The sequence below is a fragment of the Salvelinus sp. IW2-2015 genome, linkage group LG36 (genome assembly GCF_002910315.2).
Source record: "Salvelinus sp. IW2-2015 linkage group LG36, ASM291031v2, whole genome shotgun sequence".
Lineage (NCBI taxonomy): Eukaryota > Metazoa > Chordata > Actinopteri > Salmoniformes > Salmonidae > Salvelinus > Salvelinus sp. IW2-2015.
In genome coordinates this window covers 2,939,800-2,956,557 of record NC_036875.1, presented here as the reverse complement: position 1 = coordinate 2,956,557, position 16,758 = coordinate 2,939,800, and the positions used below count along the sequence as shown (strand labels likewise).

Sequence of the window (16,758 nt, the reverse complement as noted above, 5' to 3'; positions counted from 1 at the left end):
ATTAAAAAATCTGCCATCTCCAGCTACAGTAGTCATTTACAACATTAACAATGTCTACACTGTATTTCTGATCAATTTGATGTTATTTTAATAGAATTTTTTGTTGTTGCTTTTCTTTCAAAAACAAGGACATTTTTAAGTGACCCCAAACTTTTGAACGGTAGTGTTTATAAATATATGTTGGGGGGGGGGGCGGCTTGCATGTTATTTTGGTATTAATACGTGTCACATATCAGTTTGCAAACAATGTAAAAAAATAAATATATATATATAATTGAGTTAATAAAGCCGCATACAACCATAGTCTCTTTTGTTTTCTTGAGTAAGGCAGCTCCAAAATGCAGTGTTTCAGCCTAGCTCAGTGCTTCTGTGGTGGTGGAGCGGGCCAGCAGAAAGTAGGAGCGTTGCGCCGTGACTGGCTCAGTATTCTGTTACTCATGGGGACATTGCGCAACTTCAGTCCTTGAGTAAGTGTAGACATCCCAAATTTCAGCCCTTTGGGTCCTATCACGGAGTTATATTACAAGTGTCCTTCCAAGAAGGCTCAAGGTCATTGGCCACAGAAATGACGTCAAATCACGTTATATGTACAGTAGCTTTGATTGTGCTGAAAAGAAAGCTCTGCTGTTGGGACAGCTTTATGTAGGCTCTAAACGTTTGTGGGCACCGCTTGTCAACGTTATAGGACAATTAATGTATTGTGTAATGTTGTGGTGTTTTGTGGCTTTTTTTGAGTTTGCCCCACCAATAATTACATGCTAAAATCACGACTGGGCCTATCTATTTTACTTAGGTGATGATGGAAGTTATAGGCCTACTGCTGCATTGGCCTATAGGCTGAGTTCCAGGTGCTCATTTCTTTCTACACACAATATGCCGTAATGACAAAACAAAAACACGTTTTTACAAATGTTTGTTAAATTTATTTTWAAAAAAACGATATCACATTTACATAAGTATTCCGACCCTTTACTCTGTAGTTTGTTGAAGCACCTTTGGCAGCGATTACAGCATTGAGTGTTCTTAGGTATGACTGTACAAGCTTGGCACACCTGTATTTGGGGAGTTTCTCCCATTCTTCTCTGTAGATCATCTCAAGCTCTGTCAGGTTGGATGGGGAGCGTTGATGCACAGCTATTTTCAGGTCTCTCCAGTGATGTTCGATCGGGCTTAGGTCCGGTCTCTGGCTGGACCATTCAAGGACATTGAGACTTGACCTGAAGCCACTCCTGTGTTGTCTTGGCTGTGTGCTTAGGGTTATTGTCCTGTTGGAAGATGAACCTTCGCCCCAGTCTGAGGTACTGAGTGCTCTGGAGCAGGTTTTCATCATGGATCTCTCTGTACTTCGCTCCTCTCTGTACTTCGCTTTGCCTCGATTCGGACTAGTCTCCCAGTCCCTGCCGCTGAAAAACATCCCCACAGCATGATGCTGCCATCACCATGCTTCACCGTAGGGATGGTGCCAGATTTCCTCCATACGCTTGGCATTCAGCCCAAAGTGTTAAATCTTCGTTTCATCAGGCCATAGAATCTTGTTTCTCATGGTCTGAGAGTCTTTAGGTGCCTTTTGGCAAACTCCAAGTGAGCTGTCATGTGCCTTTTACTAAGGAGTGTCTTCCGTCTGGGCACTCTACTATAAAGGCCTGATTGGTGGAGTGCTGCACAGATGGTTGTCCTTCTGGAAGGTTCTCCCATCTCCAGAGAGGAACTCTGGAGCTCTGTCAGAGTGACCATCGGGTTCTTGGTCACCTCCCTGACCAAGGCCCTTCTCCCTCGATTGCTCAGTTTGGCCGGGCGGCTAGCTCTAGGGAGAGTCTTGGTGGTTCCAAACTTCTTCCATTTAAGAATGATGGCGGTCACTGTGTTCTTGGGGACCTTCAATGCTGCAGACATTGTTTGGTACCCTTCCCCAGATCTGTGCCTCGTTACAATCCTGTTTCGGAGCTCTACAGACAATTCCTTCAACCTTATGGCTTGTTTTCTTTCTCTGTCAACTGTGGGACCTTACCTAGACAGGTGTGTGCTTTTCCAAATCATGTCCAATCAATTGCATTTACCACAGGTGGACTCCAATCAAGTTGTAGAATGATCTCAAGGATGATCAATAGAAACAGGATGTACCTGAGCTCAATTTCGAGTCTCATAGCAAAGGGTCTGAATACTTATGTAAATAAGGTATCTATTTTTTTTTTGATATACATTTGCAAACATTTCTCAACTTTTTTTCACTTTGTCATTATGGGGTAGTGTGTGTAGATTGCTGTTAATTTGTATTTTTAAAATCCATTTTAGAATAAGGCTGCAATGTAACAAAATGTGGAAAAAGCCAAGGAGTCTGAATATTTTCCGAAGGCACCTGCATAACGACTTGGTACTGGTACTCCCTGTATGTAGCTATGTTTTGCTTGTTATTGTTATTCGTTATTCACTATAGCCATGTTATTTTTACTCATTCTTATCTGTTATTCACTGTATTTATTCCATGTGTCACTATTTCAATGTTTGATTTTATATTTAACTCTGCATTTTTGGAAAAGTCTACAGCTGTTGTTTACAAAATATGTCACCAATATAATTTGATCAGCGATATTAAATTATTATTTTTAAATGGTGTGTAATAATTTAACATTTCATAGGGTTGTTCCCACATGGCCATATCTCCATGATACATTCATTTTTTAAATATATATTTTTTATGTAAGACATGCTCCCAACACCTGTGTGTAAGCATAAAAGGGGCGGARGTGTAGTTTGTCAACTGGAGGCACACACAGCATATGAATCTGTGTTGAATGGCTAGTGTGTCGTTTTTATTTCAAAGATTAATTCTCGCTGATATGAAAGATAAGGGGCATATCAACATATGTTTCAAAAACAGTTTCGCAAGCAATGATTATTTACTTTTCTAAACGTGTAAACACACCGTTTGAATTGTGGTACACGCGAAGCCAAACGCTGAAATGTTCTCTACTATAATAAAATAAAATATTGTGGGATTTTTTTMTTCTCTGAAATGACCGGAACCCTGATTAAAGGATCAAGTTGCTTGCGGAGTATTTTAAGTGACACTCCCGCTGCAAGAATACCGCGTATTTTTTTTGGTTTCCTTGCGTAGCTAGTTTACGCGTTTCTACTAGCGATCTTATTTTCACACGATAGTTTTATTTGTCGCTGAATGAAAATGTTACGCTTTGATGTATAAAGGGAGCATTAGAACAATCACAATGAATCTCGAGAGACTTCGAAAACGTGTACGACACTACATTGATCAGGTAAGAAACGTAGACTATATGGGCTAAATTGGTAGTTGGCTAGCTTGCCGCTGTCAGATTGTCGTAATTTATATTTACCGGTTAGCTAGCTAAATGAATGGACTACTGTTCATAATGACAAGTCTACAGTTTCCAGATGTGTAACACACACTTGCGTTAGCTAGCTCCTTAGATATCAACATTATGCTAACCTTAGTTCCTAGTTAGCTTCCCTGCTACCTAAGTTAATGACCTGAGCTAGTTAACGTTGTTGGCTACTACTGTAATGTTATGTACTTGGACCACGGTAACTAGTTACTCCATTCATAGCTCTTAAACTCTAGGCGGCATTCTGCCTTCTCCCCACAGTTCTCAGCCGCTAACTTAGCNGCTATGTGTTAACGTTTAGAAACGTCAACCATCGCCTGCAATCTGGATTTCAAAACATATGGCCCTTAATTCATTAGTGAGGGAGAATCATTCAATTAAATTACACTTGTAGCAGTTTTGCACAGATCCATACAGCTATGGGTGCCGACACTACACTTCCTGAGTTACGCTTACACATGTGTTGCGAACATACTAGATGGATCATTAGCGCAGGTGGTCGCCTCTTGTTTTCCGTAAACAAGTACTGTGACATGGAGATAAGGCCATTTGGGAAAACTAACCCTATTAAGGTGTGTAGGACTTTGTGACATCTGATTTAAAAAGTGCTTTGAATACATTTGATCTATTGTATCAATTTAACATTATTTATTATTTCTCGCTGATATGAAAGATGAGGTCTTTATGCTTACGAAACCATTCAAMTTGGCATTCATCAGCTTTTCAAGCTTAATGTCAAAATGCGATTGGTACTTACCAAAGAATGGAGTTTTGCTGATCGACTGTAGTCATTACTTGCGTCATGGCTGGTATGTACTTCCAAAAAAGGTCTAAATAAAATGTTATATGCAACCTTAAAAAGGCATTGGTATTGTTTTTCACCAGGTGTGCATGCATCAAATCCACCTCTTCTGCACCATCTAAAAAATCTGTAATTAATTCCATGCACAGGTCAGCTGATCCAACAGCAGGGAAGATGTTTTATTTTATCCAGAGAGGAAGAGGTGAAACGAGAGGTTTCACTTTGGTCAAAATCTGTCAAAAATAAGCACACTACGTTTCTATGGGCTTATTTTGGACCTAAGCTTGTCGCCTGCCTTCGCATCTGGGACAATGACTCCCATTGTTAGGGCAGAGATATGAGCATCTCCTCGTTAGATACAGATCTGTTTTTATCACCTACAACAGTGGATGCATGTCATATCAATCTGTTTMACCTGTACTACACAGAATGCAATAATATTTCATACAAGTGGATTAAGTAGACAATATACGGTATGTTTACAGTGATTGTATATTTAAGCAATAAGGCACGAGGGGATGTGGTATATGACCAATATACCACGGCTAAGGGCTGTTCTTAGGCACAACGCATAAGAGCCTTATTGCTATTATAAACTGGTTACCAACATAATTAGAGCAGTAAAATAAATGTTTTGTCATACCCGTGGTATACGGTCTGATATACCATATGAACTGTCAGCCAATCAGCATTCAGTGCTCGAACCACCCAGTTTATAATTCTATTTTCTATATTTTAATTTCATTCCTAATATTGCAGGAGGTGCTGAAGAGGTGGTTTTGGTGCATGCATACTAAGTCAAAAACAATACTTAGATTATTCCCAGACGAGACATTTTTTTTGGTTGCATGTAACTTTTTATTTCAATTTTTTTTKGGAATTACATATCGGAGTGAAGGCAGTAATGACGATAGTTGCTTGAAAAGCTGGTGAATGGCAAGTTGAATGGCTTCTTCCTGGGCTTAAAGGAGAATCGCCATATTCGATGTCTCCTGTAAACCCAGATTGTGGTTCAATTCTTGGGCTACTTGGAGGGTGGCTAGATAACTGCTAACTTGTATCAGTGAGTATTGACAGCTCCTGACAGTATCCGTTTCATACTTCTAGTTAATACATTCAGAATGTTTGCGCTCATGCTGCCTTTTCCCGTCTGTTTTTGTTTGCAGCAACAGTATCAAAGCGCTTTATTTTGGGCAGATAAGATTGCATCCCTGTCTCATGGTGAGTAAATCTTCTTGATTTGATGAGATCATCTGGCTAGTTACTATAGAAGGCAAGTTAGCAGTCTATTTAACTGAAGTTGTTCCTTTCACAGAAGAACCCCAGGATATCTACTGGCTAGCACAGTGTCTGTACCTCACCTCCCAGTACCACAGAGCCTCCCATGCCCTCCGCTCACGCAAACTAGATCAGGTAAGACCACCTGATTGGCTCCCCTGGGTACCTGCGTATTTCTGGATGTCGACTCCGCACTCACTGTGGGGCAGTCGGGCTTGCATGCAACCTGACTAATGACATGTTGATGATATTTAGGCCTATATAATGAGTCCGGGCCAGTCTACACGTCGCATTCTTCTCTGTGGCTTTCAAAACTTTGTGCTATCCAGATTGTGCCCTTGTTCTTTAGAAAAATGTAAATAATATTGTACCTGGTTAGCTCTCGAGAATCGAAGGGGTTATACAGCCATCCCTAGSGTTTTCGGTTGAACCTATGGACCACAGCTAGCTCAATGTGGACTGCAATCCCCACACTTTGTTTTAAAGTTTAGAAACTTTAATAATTATCACTTGCCATACAATTTTGAAAACCTTTTGGAACTTACATTAGTACAGTTTTTTTAATACTATTTGCAGTTTTATCACTGCGTTTTGAATAACACATGCATTCAGCCAGTGTACGGAATTTCCTTCTACTGCACTCGAATGTCGTACTTTGGCTGGAAGCATGAATTGTGATATTCAAAACACAGCGTTCAACTAAAACTGTGTACTGTAAGCGTGTCTTTTTGTATTTGAAAATATTTCTCGCTTATATGAAAGTAAAGTTTTAAATGTTTCCAAAACTGCATCGCAAGCGATGCGTATTAAGGTTTAGACCAGGGGTATTCATCCGGAGGTACTGCAGGTGTTCGGCAAAAATATTAGGTAACTTTMATGTTTTTATGAATATTGCAAGCGCTCTCTCTCCATGGCCTCTCTTCCTCGGTGCACACTGTCACTGTGTCTGTTTCCATCTTGTCCAGCTGTGTCTGTAACATTTCACGTAAACCCTGTTTCTGGTCTGCATCGAAGTAGCGGGCATTGTACATAGCATCGAGCGTGGTGGTGACACAGTAAAGAGAGAATGCCACCCAAATCGCTTGTTCACAGCCTGTGTCGGCAGTTTTTTTGAGCAGGCGTTTCAATGCCATGACAGAGGGTATCACTTTTTCTGCAGGCGCAGTTGATGAGCTTATTTCTCGTGTCAGTTGTTCGAATGGAGCTAGGTAGTCTATTCCTGTTTCAATTATGTTCTCAAATGCCATTGAAATGGCAGCAGCGGTATGACAACCAGCATATTCATGAGCGTGCAATATGACTTCTCAGCATGCTCATGGGGCTGACATCGCTGGTCCAAATGTCAGTCGTGAAGCTTTTTAGCAGTGACTCAATTACTGTGTAACTCCGGTAGGGCAACATCTGAAAAAAAGCGCTCTTGGTAGTGTGTACCGGTGCTCGACCAGTCGGCGACGCCAACATCACCCATGACAGAGTGGTTGATTGTCAAGGGAAATTAATTCCATTATCTTGGCATTATTGGATTTCGCCTTTTTAAGAAAATTTCAGCGAGACAACTGTCTTTCAAATGACTGCTCAACTTGTTGACTGCTCGATCCACACGGCAGACATTGTGGGCTAGGTAGGAATGCTGTGTTGCACGTGTAGCGCAAAATTTGACGTGGCGTCATTACGTCATGTACCTACGTTATATAGGTGTGCGCGTCAGCTTTGACATCGGTTTTGCACATCGCCGTTAAAATAGACATTTAGCCATGTTGGCATTTTAGCTAATATATTCCGATTCCAATATACTTACTGATATTGTGCATCCCCAGTTACAGCCGTATTCTAAAATTGATTAAATTGTCCCCCCCTCAATCTACACACACTACCCCATAAATAACAAAGCAAAAAAAGGGGTTTAGAATTTTTTCCCAAATGTATTTAAAAAAAAAACAAACAGAACATTTACATTAGTATTCAGACCCTTTACTCAGTACTTTGTTGAAACACCTTTGGCAGTGATTACACCCTTGAGTCTTCTTGGGTATGACGCCACAAGCTTGGCACACTTGTATTTGGGTAGTTTCTCCCCTTCTTCTCTGCAGATCCTCTCAAGCTCTTTCAGGTTGGATGAGGGCCGTCGCTGCACAGCTATTTTCTGGTCTTTCCAGAGATGTGCCATCGGGTTCAAGTCCGGACTCTGGCTGGGTCACTCAAGGATATCGAGACTTGTTGTCTTCGCTGCGCCCAAGTCCTGAGCGCTCTGTAGCAGGTTTTCATCAAGGATCTCTCTGTACTTTAACGGCGCATTTTTTTTTTTCTTCCTTGATCCTGACTAGTCTCTGCCGCTGAAAAACATCCGCCCAGCATGATCCTGCCACCATGCTTCACCTTAGGTATGGTACTAGGTTTCCTCCAGACGTGACGCTTGGCATTCAGGACAGATTTCAATCTTGGTTTCATCAGACCAGAGAATCCTGTTTCTCATGATCTGAGAGCCCTTTAGGTGCCTTTTGGCAAACTCCAAGCAGGCTGTTGTGCCTTTCACTGAGGAGTGGCTTCCGTCTGGCCACTACTATAAAGGCCTGATTGGTGGAGTGCTGCAGAGATGGTTGTCCTTCAGGAAGGTTCTCCCATCTCCACAGAGTAACTCCAGAGCGCTGTCAGTGACCATCGGGTTCTTGGTCACCTCCCTGACCAAGGCCCTTCTCCCCTGATTGCTCAGTTTGGCCGGGTGGCCAGCTCTAGGACAAGTCTTGGTGGTTCCAAACTTCTTCCATTTAAGAATGATGGAGTTCTTGGGGACCTTCAATGCTGCAGAAATGTTTTGGTGCTCTTCCCCAGATCTGTGCCTCGACACAATCGTGTCTCAGAGTTCTACGAACAATTCCTTCGACCGCATGGCTTGCTTTTTGCTCTGAGATGCACTGTCAACTGTGGGACCTTATATAGACAGGTGTGTGTGTGCCTTACCAAATCATGTCCAATCTATTGAATTTACCACAGGTGGACTCCAAGTTGTAAATCTCAAGGATAGGGCTGGGCGATATGGCCAAAATCTCATATAACGATACATATCACAATATACAAATTTTCTGTAAATTCAATGAATAAATAGTTTATATAAAATGACCACATGTAAAGGCCTATTTCTTATTACATTTTGAATTTTACTCGACAAATAAAAGATATTTGGTACATTGGGTCGAGTGTTATCACCAACTCACTTAACCCCCGTTTCTCGACAGTGTAAATTGGGGACATGTCTTTGCAGATGTAAGTTGTAATGGCAGCTGCTATCATTTTTTATATTTTATTTATTATTATTATCTTTATTATTTTATCCCCTTTTCTCCCCAATTTTTCGTGGTATCCAATCGCTATAATTACTATCTTGTCTCATCGCTACAACTCCCGTACGGGCTCGGAGAGACGAAGGTCGAAAGTCATTGTTCCTCCGAGCACAACCAACCAAGCCCACTGCTTCTTAACACAGCGCGCCTCCAACCCGAAGCCAGCCGCACCAATGTGTCGGAGGAACACGTGCACCCGCCCCTCGGTTAGCGCGCACTGCGCCGGCCCCCACAGGAGTCGCTGGAGCCGCGATGACAGAATATCCCTACGCCAAACCTCCCTAACCGAACGACGCTAAGCATTGTGCGTCCCACGGACTCGCCGGCGCGCGGCTCGACAAGCTGGGCGCAACCCAGACTCTGGGCGCAGCATAGCACTGCGATGCAGTGCTCTAGACCACTGCGCCACCCGGGAGGCCCTCGCGCTGTTATCTTTGTGTGATTGCCATTATGGTTGCCACGGGCAAAAGCTCTTTGCAACGTCTGAATCGGGTTTGTTTTGAGCACTCAACTGATTTTTTGGGGTTTCATCCGTAGACTCCGTACTTTTCACATGATCTTGCATAGGTGGTAAGAGGTTATTGGTGTTTGAGCCTGTTGACGGACCGGCCTGCGGCATATTTTGCGAGATCGATTTTCTAGTCCGTGTCAGACTTTCATACCCAAACACGTCCCTACGACTGAGTAACCCTCTTTTAGTACAGTCTCGTGTTCTGTGTCGCATTCACAATTTTTTTGTGTTGCAAATTTCTTCCACACTTAACGCAATGCGACATCCAATTTGACCAAAATATTGCGTTTAACACAAAATGTTAATCAAAATAATTAAGCCACATTTCTTAATTAAAAAAATAATAATAATCAGTCCCATATACTATGTTTCTACAATTTTTTTTATATTCTCTAGTAAGCCACTATTGAAGGCTATCAAATGCTTCAAAGATTCTATTGCACGTTATTTAAGTGCCAGCATTGGTACCATTAATGCTGGTTAGTGCTAGTTTCACCACTAGAGGGCATCTTTGAAGCATTTGATATCCTTCAATAGTGGCTGTACTAGAGAATTGAAAACCTTTTTTTGTAGGAACATAGTATATGGGACTGATTTAAAAAATAAAATAATATATATATATATATATATATATATATATATATATATATATATATATAATATATATATATATACGGTTTCCGTGAATGGCAAATATGGGCGTGTACAATGTGACGGTCGGGAGTAGCGTACACAGTACTGGGCATATTAGCTAAAGAATCCCTGTCATACGCGGGAGACGGGGTTCAATTCCCCGACGTGAGAAAGGAGTAGCCTTCCTTGTAAAAAGACTTTGTTCTTAACTCACTTGCCTAGTTAAAGGTTACTCGTCAGCTGGAGAACTGCAAGTATTCCATTGTGCGCACTCGGGAGCCAGAGCCAATATATATTGTCCTGCTATAAACAGGGTTAATTATATCTTGTGGGATATCAATTTTTTATATATTCTAAATTAATAATACTAGTGGCTTGTTTTAAAAAAAAAGAAAAAAAGGCTATTTTGGAGATCTCATTTCAAATAATGTAAAATGAGCGAGGGTGGATTCTTAACATGGTGAGACATTGTACTAATTTGTAATAAAGCCAGTTTGTTATTTAGAAAATATATGTTTTTTAGGCGGAAGAAACAAAAAAAACAACATCTCTGGGTCTCCCAGTCGAGCCGGCACAGGTATTGGCCCAGCATCTGTAGCAACACGGCTTGCACAGCTATGCAGTGTTTTGACCGCTGCGCCACTTAAGCGCTACAATGCGACTGGTCAGGAGTGTACTACAGTAAGAGCAAAATAAAATAATAATCTTTAGTGTAACAACAGTTTTCATAAGTAATACTAAAGTCGTGCACAATTATCAGTTTCTATTTAGGTTTATGTCGCCCATTCAATTACATTACGAGCAGTAGGACCCAAAAGCATAATCAGTGCTCCAACTCCCCCTTGCGCTGGTCTGGAGCAATGAAGTGGTGACGCAGGGTACCGTACTAAACCACAAATTACCTCTAAGTACCGCAGCATAATCGCAAAACTTTTAGTGGAGCAACCACTGTATGTGAAAAAAGGTGCGTTTCTGTTTTGTAGTCAAATGTAGAGGAAGAAAAGTGTTTCCAATGACCTCATCTGTGTGATTTTTGACCTATTGTGAGTAGTAAATCTCGAATAATTGGTTGACGTCATTGGAAACCATTGTTTTGACTACAAAACAGAAATATGGCGTTTTTGTGATGTGGAAACGTCAAGGCGCAACAACTGCTCAGCCGGCCATGTGGTAGGCCACACAATCTCACAAAGAGACCGCCCAGTGCTGAAGCACGTAAAAAATCTCTGTCCTCACTACTGAGTTCCAGACTGCCTCTGAAAGCAATGTCAGCACAACTGTTCGTCAGGAACTTCATGAAATGGATTTCCGTGGCTGAGCAGCCGCACAACAAGCCTAAGATCACCATGCGCAATGCCAAGTGTCGGCTGGAGGGGTGTAAAGTTCGCTGCCATTAGACACTGGAGCAGTGGAAACGCGTTCTCTTGAGTGCTGATCATGCTTCACCATCTGGCAGTCCGATGGATGAGTCTGGGCTTGGCGGATGCCAGGAAAACGCAGTGCCCGACTTCACTAAGGCTCGTGACTGAATGGAAGCAAATCCCTGCAGGAATGTTCCAATATATAGTGGAAAGCCTTCTCAGACGAGTGGAGGCTGTTATAGCAGCAAAGGGGGACCAAATCCATATTAATGCCCATGATTTTGGAATGAGATGTTGGTGTCCACATACATGAGTTGGTCATGTAGTGCATGTTGATGTTGGGGCGGTGGAGGAGATTATGATTATGAAGTTTAACATTTTTGAACTGTCCCTTTAACGTTTAGACTCGTCATTTCCCTCATGCCAGATATTTGTAAATGGACGCTAACGTGTTACTGTCTATGAATGGGCAAATGCTGGTGCCATTGTTGATGTGAAATGTTCTGTCAGCTTGTGCTTTGGTTTTCATTTTCCCAATATGTATCTTTCATTTCACAGTTGTATGGCGCGTGTCAATATCTCGCTGCTAGATGCCACGTGAGTATTAACATTAAGTTACTTCTTGTGATAATCTACCTGTTCAAATTCTCCATCCTCCTATTAGTCCATGGGCCTTCTGGAAAATGTGTTCACTTTTTTATATATATATATATATATATATATATATATATATATATATATATATATATATATATATATATATATTAAATGCAGTGATGGCCATGTAGCGAAATGTGGCTATCATACCAAAATATTATCCAGACATGACCATTAATGAACATCTTCATTAGACTTTGCCTCCCCAAAGTGTCCCTCTGGCCCAAGGACTATATGGCCTATGTCGTGTCTATTAGACACTTTCTATTCCCTTTCTTATTATTTTTTAAATGGTACAAAAGCTGTAGCTTCACAACACTCCCCCTCTTGTATTTTAGCTATACCTTTCTGTGTTCTTTTGAACATGTTCTCTCTCACTATTTGTTTACTTTCCACTCTGTTTTACTTGTACTTGACTTTAGTATGTAAGTATAAGTGCATCGTATTTGTGTGCTGTTATTCCCCAATATGGTCATTTAGCAGCGTCTTCCTAGCCAAATGGTCTTACAGAACTGTCAGCATATTAATTATGTGGCCTATGCAGGACTCAAACCCACAAACCTGAGTTTACCAGCACCATGCTCCTAACTGACCTGACCCATTGGAAGCACTAACCTATTGTTTGTTTTGTGCAGTATGCTGCCAAAGAGTTCCAGCAGGCCTTAGACATCCTGGACATGGAGGAGCCAGCCAGCAGGAAGCTGCTGGACCGGAGTGTCAAAGAGGACCACGGGATACAACAGTCGCCCAATGACTGGGAGATGAGCCCTGCCTCTGTGAGTCTCAGCTCTGACACAATAGGGTCCAATTTGTTTTTGTGGCCCTGTAATGCCAGGTTTGTGTTCAAGCCTCTTAGTGTGATTTAAAAAAAAAAAATCCCCAGTTCCTTCACATTTATGGTGTTGTGGTTACAGGTTAACTATAGTATTTGCATACGGTATTGTGGGTGACTGATATGGCAACACAGTATTCAAAGACCTCTTGGCTGCATTTTCATGGATTGTTCCTTTTTGAAAGCTATACATTTTCATTTTTTGTAGTAATCATCATATTATGAAAGGGGTCTGTCGTTCACCCAGTAGCCACATTCATACAAAATTAATGTGTGGGTCTTTATGTCAGCGGCCCCTGGAGGCTTCCCCGACTGATGCTGCTTCAGTGGTCCTGACCCCTGTGGTCTCGTATCTTTCTTTAGCTCCCTCTCTCTTCCTCATTTCCCACTCACCCCCCCCCTCTCAGATCGACAGTTCTATTTGTCTGTTGCGGGGGAAGATCTATGATGCTATGGACAACCGGCCTCTGGCCACGTCCAGCTACAAAGAGGCCTTGAAACTGGACGTGTACTGCTTTGAAGCCTTCGACCTTCTAACGTCCCATCACATGCTGACCGCTCAGGAAGGTGAAACTTATGGGTTTTGCACGTGTGTAGCAGGAGTAATATAGATTATTTTGTGCCGTTGTTTTCAATAACGATAACTGTTCTTACTGATGTTTCCGTAGGGTAAATGTAGTTGTACCATGTATGCTATGTAGGCAGATGAGTGTGTACAGTGCATTCGGAAAGTATTCAGACCCACCGACTTTTTCCACATTTTGTTACTTTACAGCCTTATTCTAAAATTGATTAAATAGTTTTTCCCCCCTCATCAATCTACACACAATACACCAAAAACGGGTTTTTAGAAATTTTTGCAAAATTTTAATCATTCTAGTAAAGTTAAATCGTTTACACACACACACATGGATGCAGCGGTCTAAGGCACTGGTTCGAATCCAGGCTGTATCACAGCCGGCCGTGATCGGGAGTCCCATAGGACCGCGCACAATTGGCTCAGGGTAGGCCCTCATTGTAAATAAGAATTTGTTCTTACCTGACTTGCCTGGTTAAATAAAGGTTACACACACAGCACACTGATCAAAAAGTTATTTTGCTGGCATTTACGTATGTCCCCATTACCAGTAAAACATAATCAAAACCTATTTCTTTCACTTACTTGCTGTGCTGTTTCTTTGTTGAGTCATTTCATTCTCAACCAGGATTACTATGGAACGCAGTTTGGGTCTTTGCTATGGAACACTGTTTGGGTCTTTGCGTGTCCATTAATATACTATTTGACGTGTCAAATAAGCTTGTTGAACATTCAGGACCTGAATATGACTGCACGTCACATAATTTAACGCGTTCATACATTTTTTACGTAGTGTAATCAATGTTTAGTGACTCCTATTTCATATTTCACAATGATTCATCGATACGTATGCTATGATCCTGGTGAAGTTGTCTCGCGCACCTACAGTGCTGGTCATATAAAAAGCTAGCTAGCTCATGGATGAAAACAGTGTTCTTCCACAAAAACATTGCAAAACGACATCTGTTTCAGTAGCTATAGTTAGCTAACTAACCTATATACAGTGGGGAGAACAAGTATTTGATACACTGCCGATTCTGCAGGTTTTCCTACTTACAAAGCATGTAGAGGTCTGTAATTTTTATCATAGGTACACTTCAACTGTGAGAGACGGAATCTAAAACAAAAATCCAGAAAATCACATTGTATGATTTTTAAGTAATTAATTTGCATTTTATTGCAAGGGCTCTCAGACCATGAGAAAGAACATTCTCTGGTCTGATGAAACCAAGATTGAACTCTTTACCCTGAATGCCAAGTGTCACGTCTGGAGGAAACCTGGCACCATCCCTAGCATGGTGGTGGCAGAATCATGCTGTGGGGATGTTTTTCAGCGATGGACTGGGAGACTAGTCAGGATCGAGGGAAAGATGAACAGAGTAAAGTACAGAGATCTTTGATGAAAACCTACTCAGGACCTCAGAATGGGGCGATGGTTCACCTTTCAACAGGACAACGACCCTAAGCACACAGCCAATACAATGCTGGAGTGGCTTTGAGACAAGTCTCTGAATGTCCTTGAATGGCCCAGTCAGAGCCTGTACTTGAACCTGATCTAACATCTCTGGAGAGACCTGAAACTAGCTGTGGATCAACGCTCCCCATCCAACCTGACAGAGCTTGTGCATCTTCTTTTATTTAACCTTTATTTAACTAGGCAAGTCAGTTAAGAACAAATTCTTATTTACAATGACTGCCTAGGAACAGTGGGTTAACTGCCTAGTTCAGGGGCAGGATGACAGATTTTTACCTTGTCAGCTCGTGGATTCGGTCTAGCAACCTTTCGGTTACTGGCCCAACGCTTACTGGCCCAACCACTAGGCTACCTGCTGCCCCAAAATCTGTAGAGAAGAATGGGAGAAACTCCCCAAGTACAGGTGTGCCAAGCTTCTAGCGTCATACACAAGAAGACTCGAGGCTGTAATCACTTTTAAAGTGCTTTAACAAAGTACAAAGTCATTATTGGGTGTTGTGTGTAGATTGAGGGGGAAAAAACAGATTTGTCAATTTTTGAATAAGGCTGTAACGTAACAAAATGTCAAGGGGTCTGAATACTTTCCAAACGCACTGTATATATTTTTTACCCAAGCCCCCCATTTGAAGACTGGTTGTTTTTGTGTGTATTAGAAAAGGACTTCCTGGACTCACTTCCTCTGAGCCAACAGTGCACTGAGGAGGAAGACGAATTACTTCACTTCCTGTTTGAGAATAAATTGAAGAAGGTACGTCCACTGTTATCCTCCATGTCAGGACATCAGTTCTGTTCAGATTCCTATGTTACTTTTCCGTTTTTACACAGTCAATGTTGATCACAATGTTGTTGCTGTACTTGAATAGCCAGGTCATCATAGGGCTGTTGAAATTCCAGTAAAATTCCACGTGACCATTGAGTCACAGTAATCTCCTCTTATGCACTTCTGACAAGCTTTGGTAGTACCCCAACTTGCTAATTAACATCAGGCCCCGATTGTCCCTCTAACCACTCTGACATCAATGCAAAAGCATTGATGTTGTGTTTTTAAAACTCACCTCACTGTGATGATCAATTTGAAGAAAGAAGTTCAACAGCAGGTTGAAACTGAGTGGAAAACATGGTCGTTGTGGATTCTGTTTCAAAGCCTGTTACAAAAAAATTCTAAGGTGATGATTAATTCAAAATACACATATTAGAGCTTATACACAGGGTTATGAGGCCAAGCCAGAAAATAAACCTGAATAAAAATTATGATTAAGCCGTTATACAATACATAACCTACCACATATTACACATGCCAAAAAAAATCATAATCAAACAGATTTTGGTACATAATTGGTCTAGCCTATACTCCAATTAAACACATTCGAGTAATCGCATTTGAGTGTGGATTATTATCATTTCATTTTAATATTGACTATGTTATGCTCAAATTTATGTCCATGAGTCTGGGAGATAACGTATAGCCCTTGGCGATGCTGTTGGTTCATTGATTTTGCAGGTTCGGCTCAGTTAGCCTATAATTATACTGAATTTGTATTTGATTTTGAATAGCCTAGTAAAAGGAATAAAAATTATTATTATTATTTTAAATAATTGGGTGACATATTACCTTTTTTAGCTATACAGAATATATCTCCACCATGCGTTTCCGTCTCTCCTTGCGTTCCTTTATTCCTTTATGGAGTGCGCAGAGGGGTTGTCAACAGTTTAAATGTTTTGTTGTGAAGAAATCTTACCGTCGACGTTCCCGAACAGATTTCACTTTCCAAATGAATCACTGGCTAGCTGCAGGAACTGGGTTGGAGAGCCCCTGGCATACAGTTTGGGCGGAATATCACCTGTCGCGCAGCAAACACATGCTCCTCAAACAGTGGTTGAGGCGTGGAGTGGAATAAGTGTGTTCATATTTTACTTCTCAGCTGCTTGTATTGTG

At 41.4% G+C, this 16,758-nt stretch overlaps 1 protein-coding gene across 1 annotated transcript in view; it reads left to right on the top strand.

Moving 5' to 3' along the window:
- Window positions 1–3,092: 3,092 nt before the first annotated feature.
- Window positions 3,093–16,758, top strand: part of LOC111959659 (cell division cycle protein 16 homolog) — a 30,390-nt gene continuing 16,724 nt past the window's right edge. The window contains exons 1-7 of the mRNA XM_023981390.2: window positions 3,093–3,272; window positions 5,328–5,382; window positions 5,477–5,574; window positions 11,841–11,879; window positions 12,575–12,715; window positions 13,179–13,338; window positions 15,476–15,570. Of these exons, the coding sequence (XP_023837158.1) occupies window positions 3,195–3,272; window positions 5,328–5,382; window positions 5,477–5,574; window positions 11,841–11,879; window positions 12,575–12,715; window positions 13,179–13,338; window positions 15,476–15,570 (666 nt within the window). The 5' untranslated portion in view covers window positions 3,093–3,194. The remainder of the gene's footprint in view (window positions 3,273–5,327; window positions 5,383–5,476; window positions 5,575–11,840; window positions 11,880–12,574; window positions 12,716–13,178; window positions 13,339–15,475; window positions 15,571–16,758) is intronic.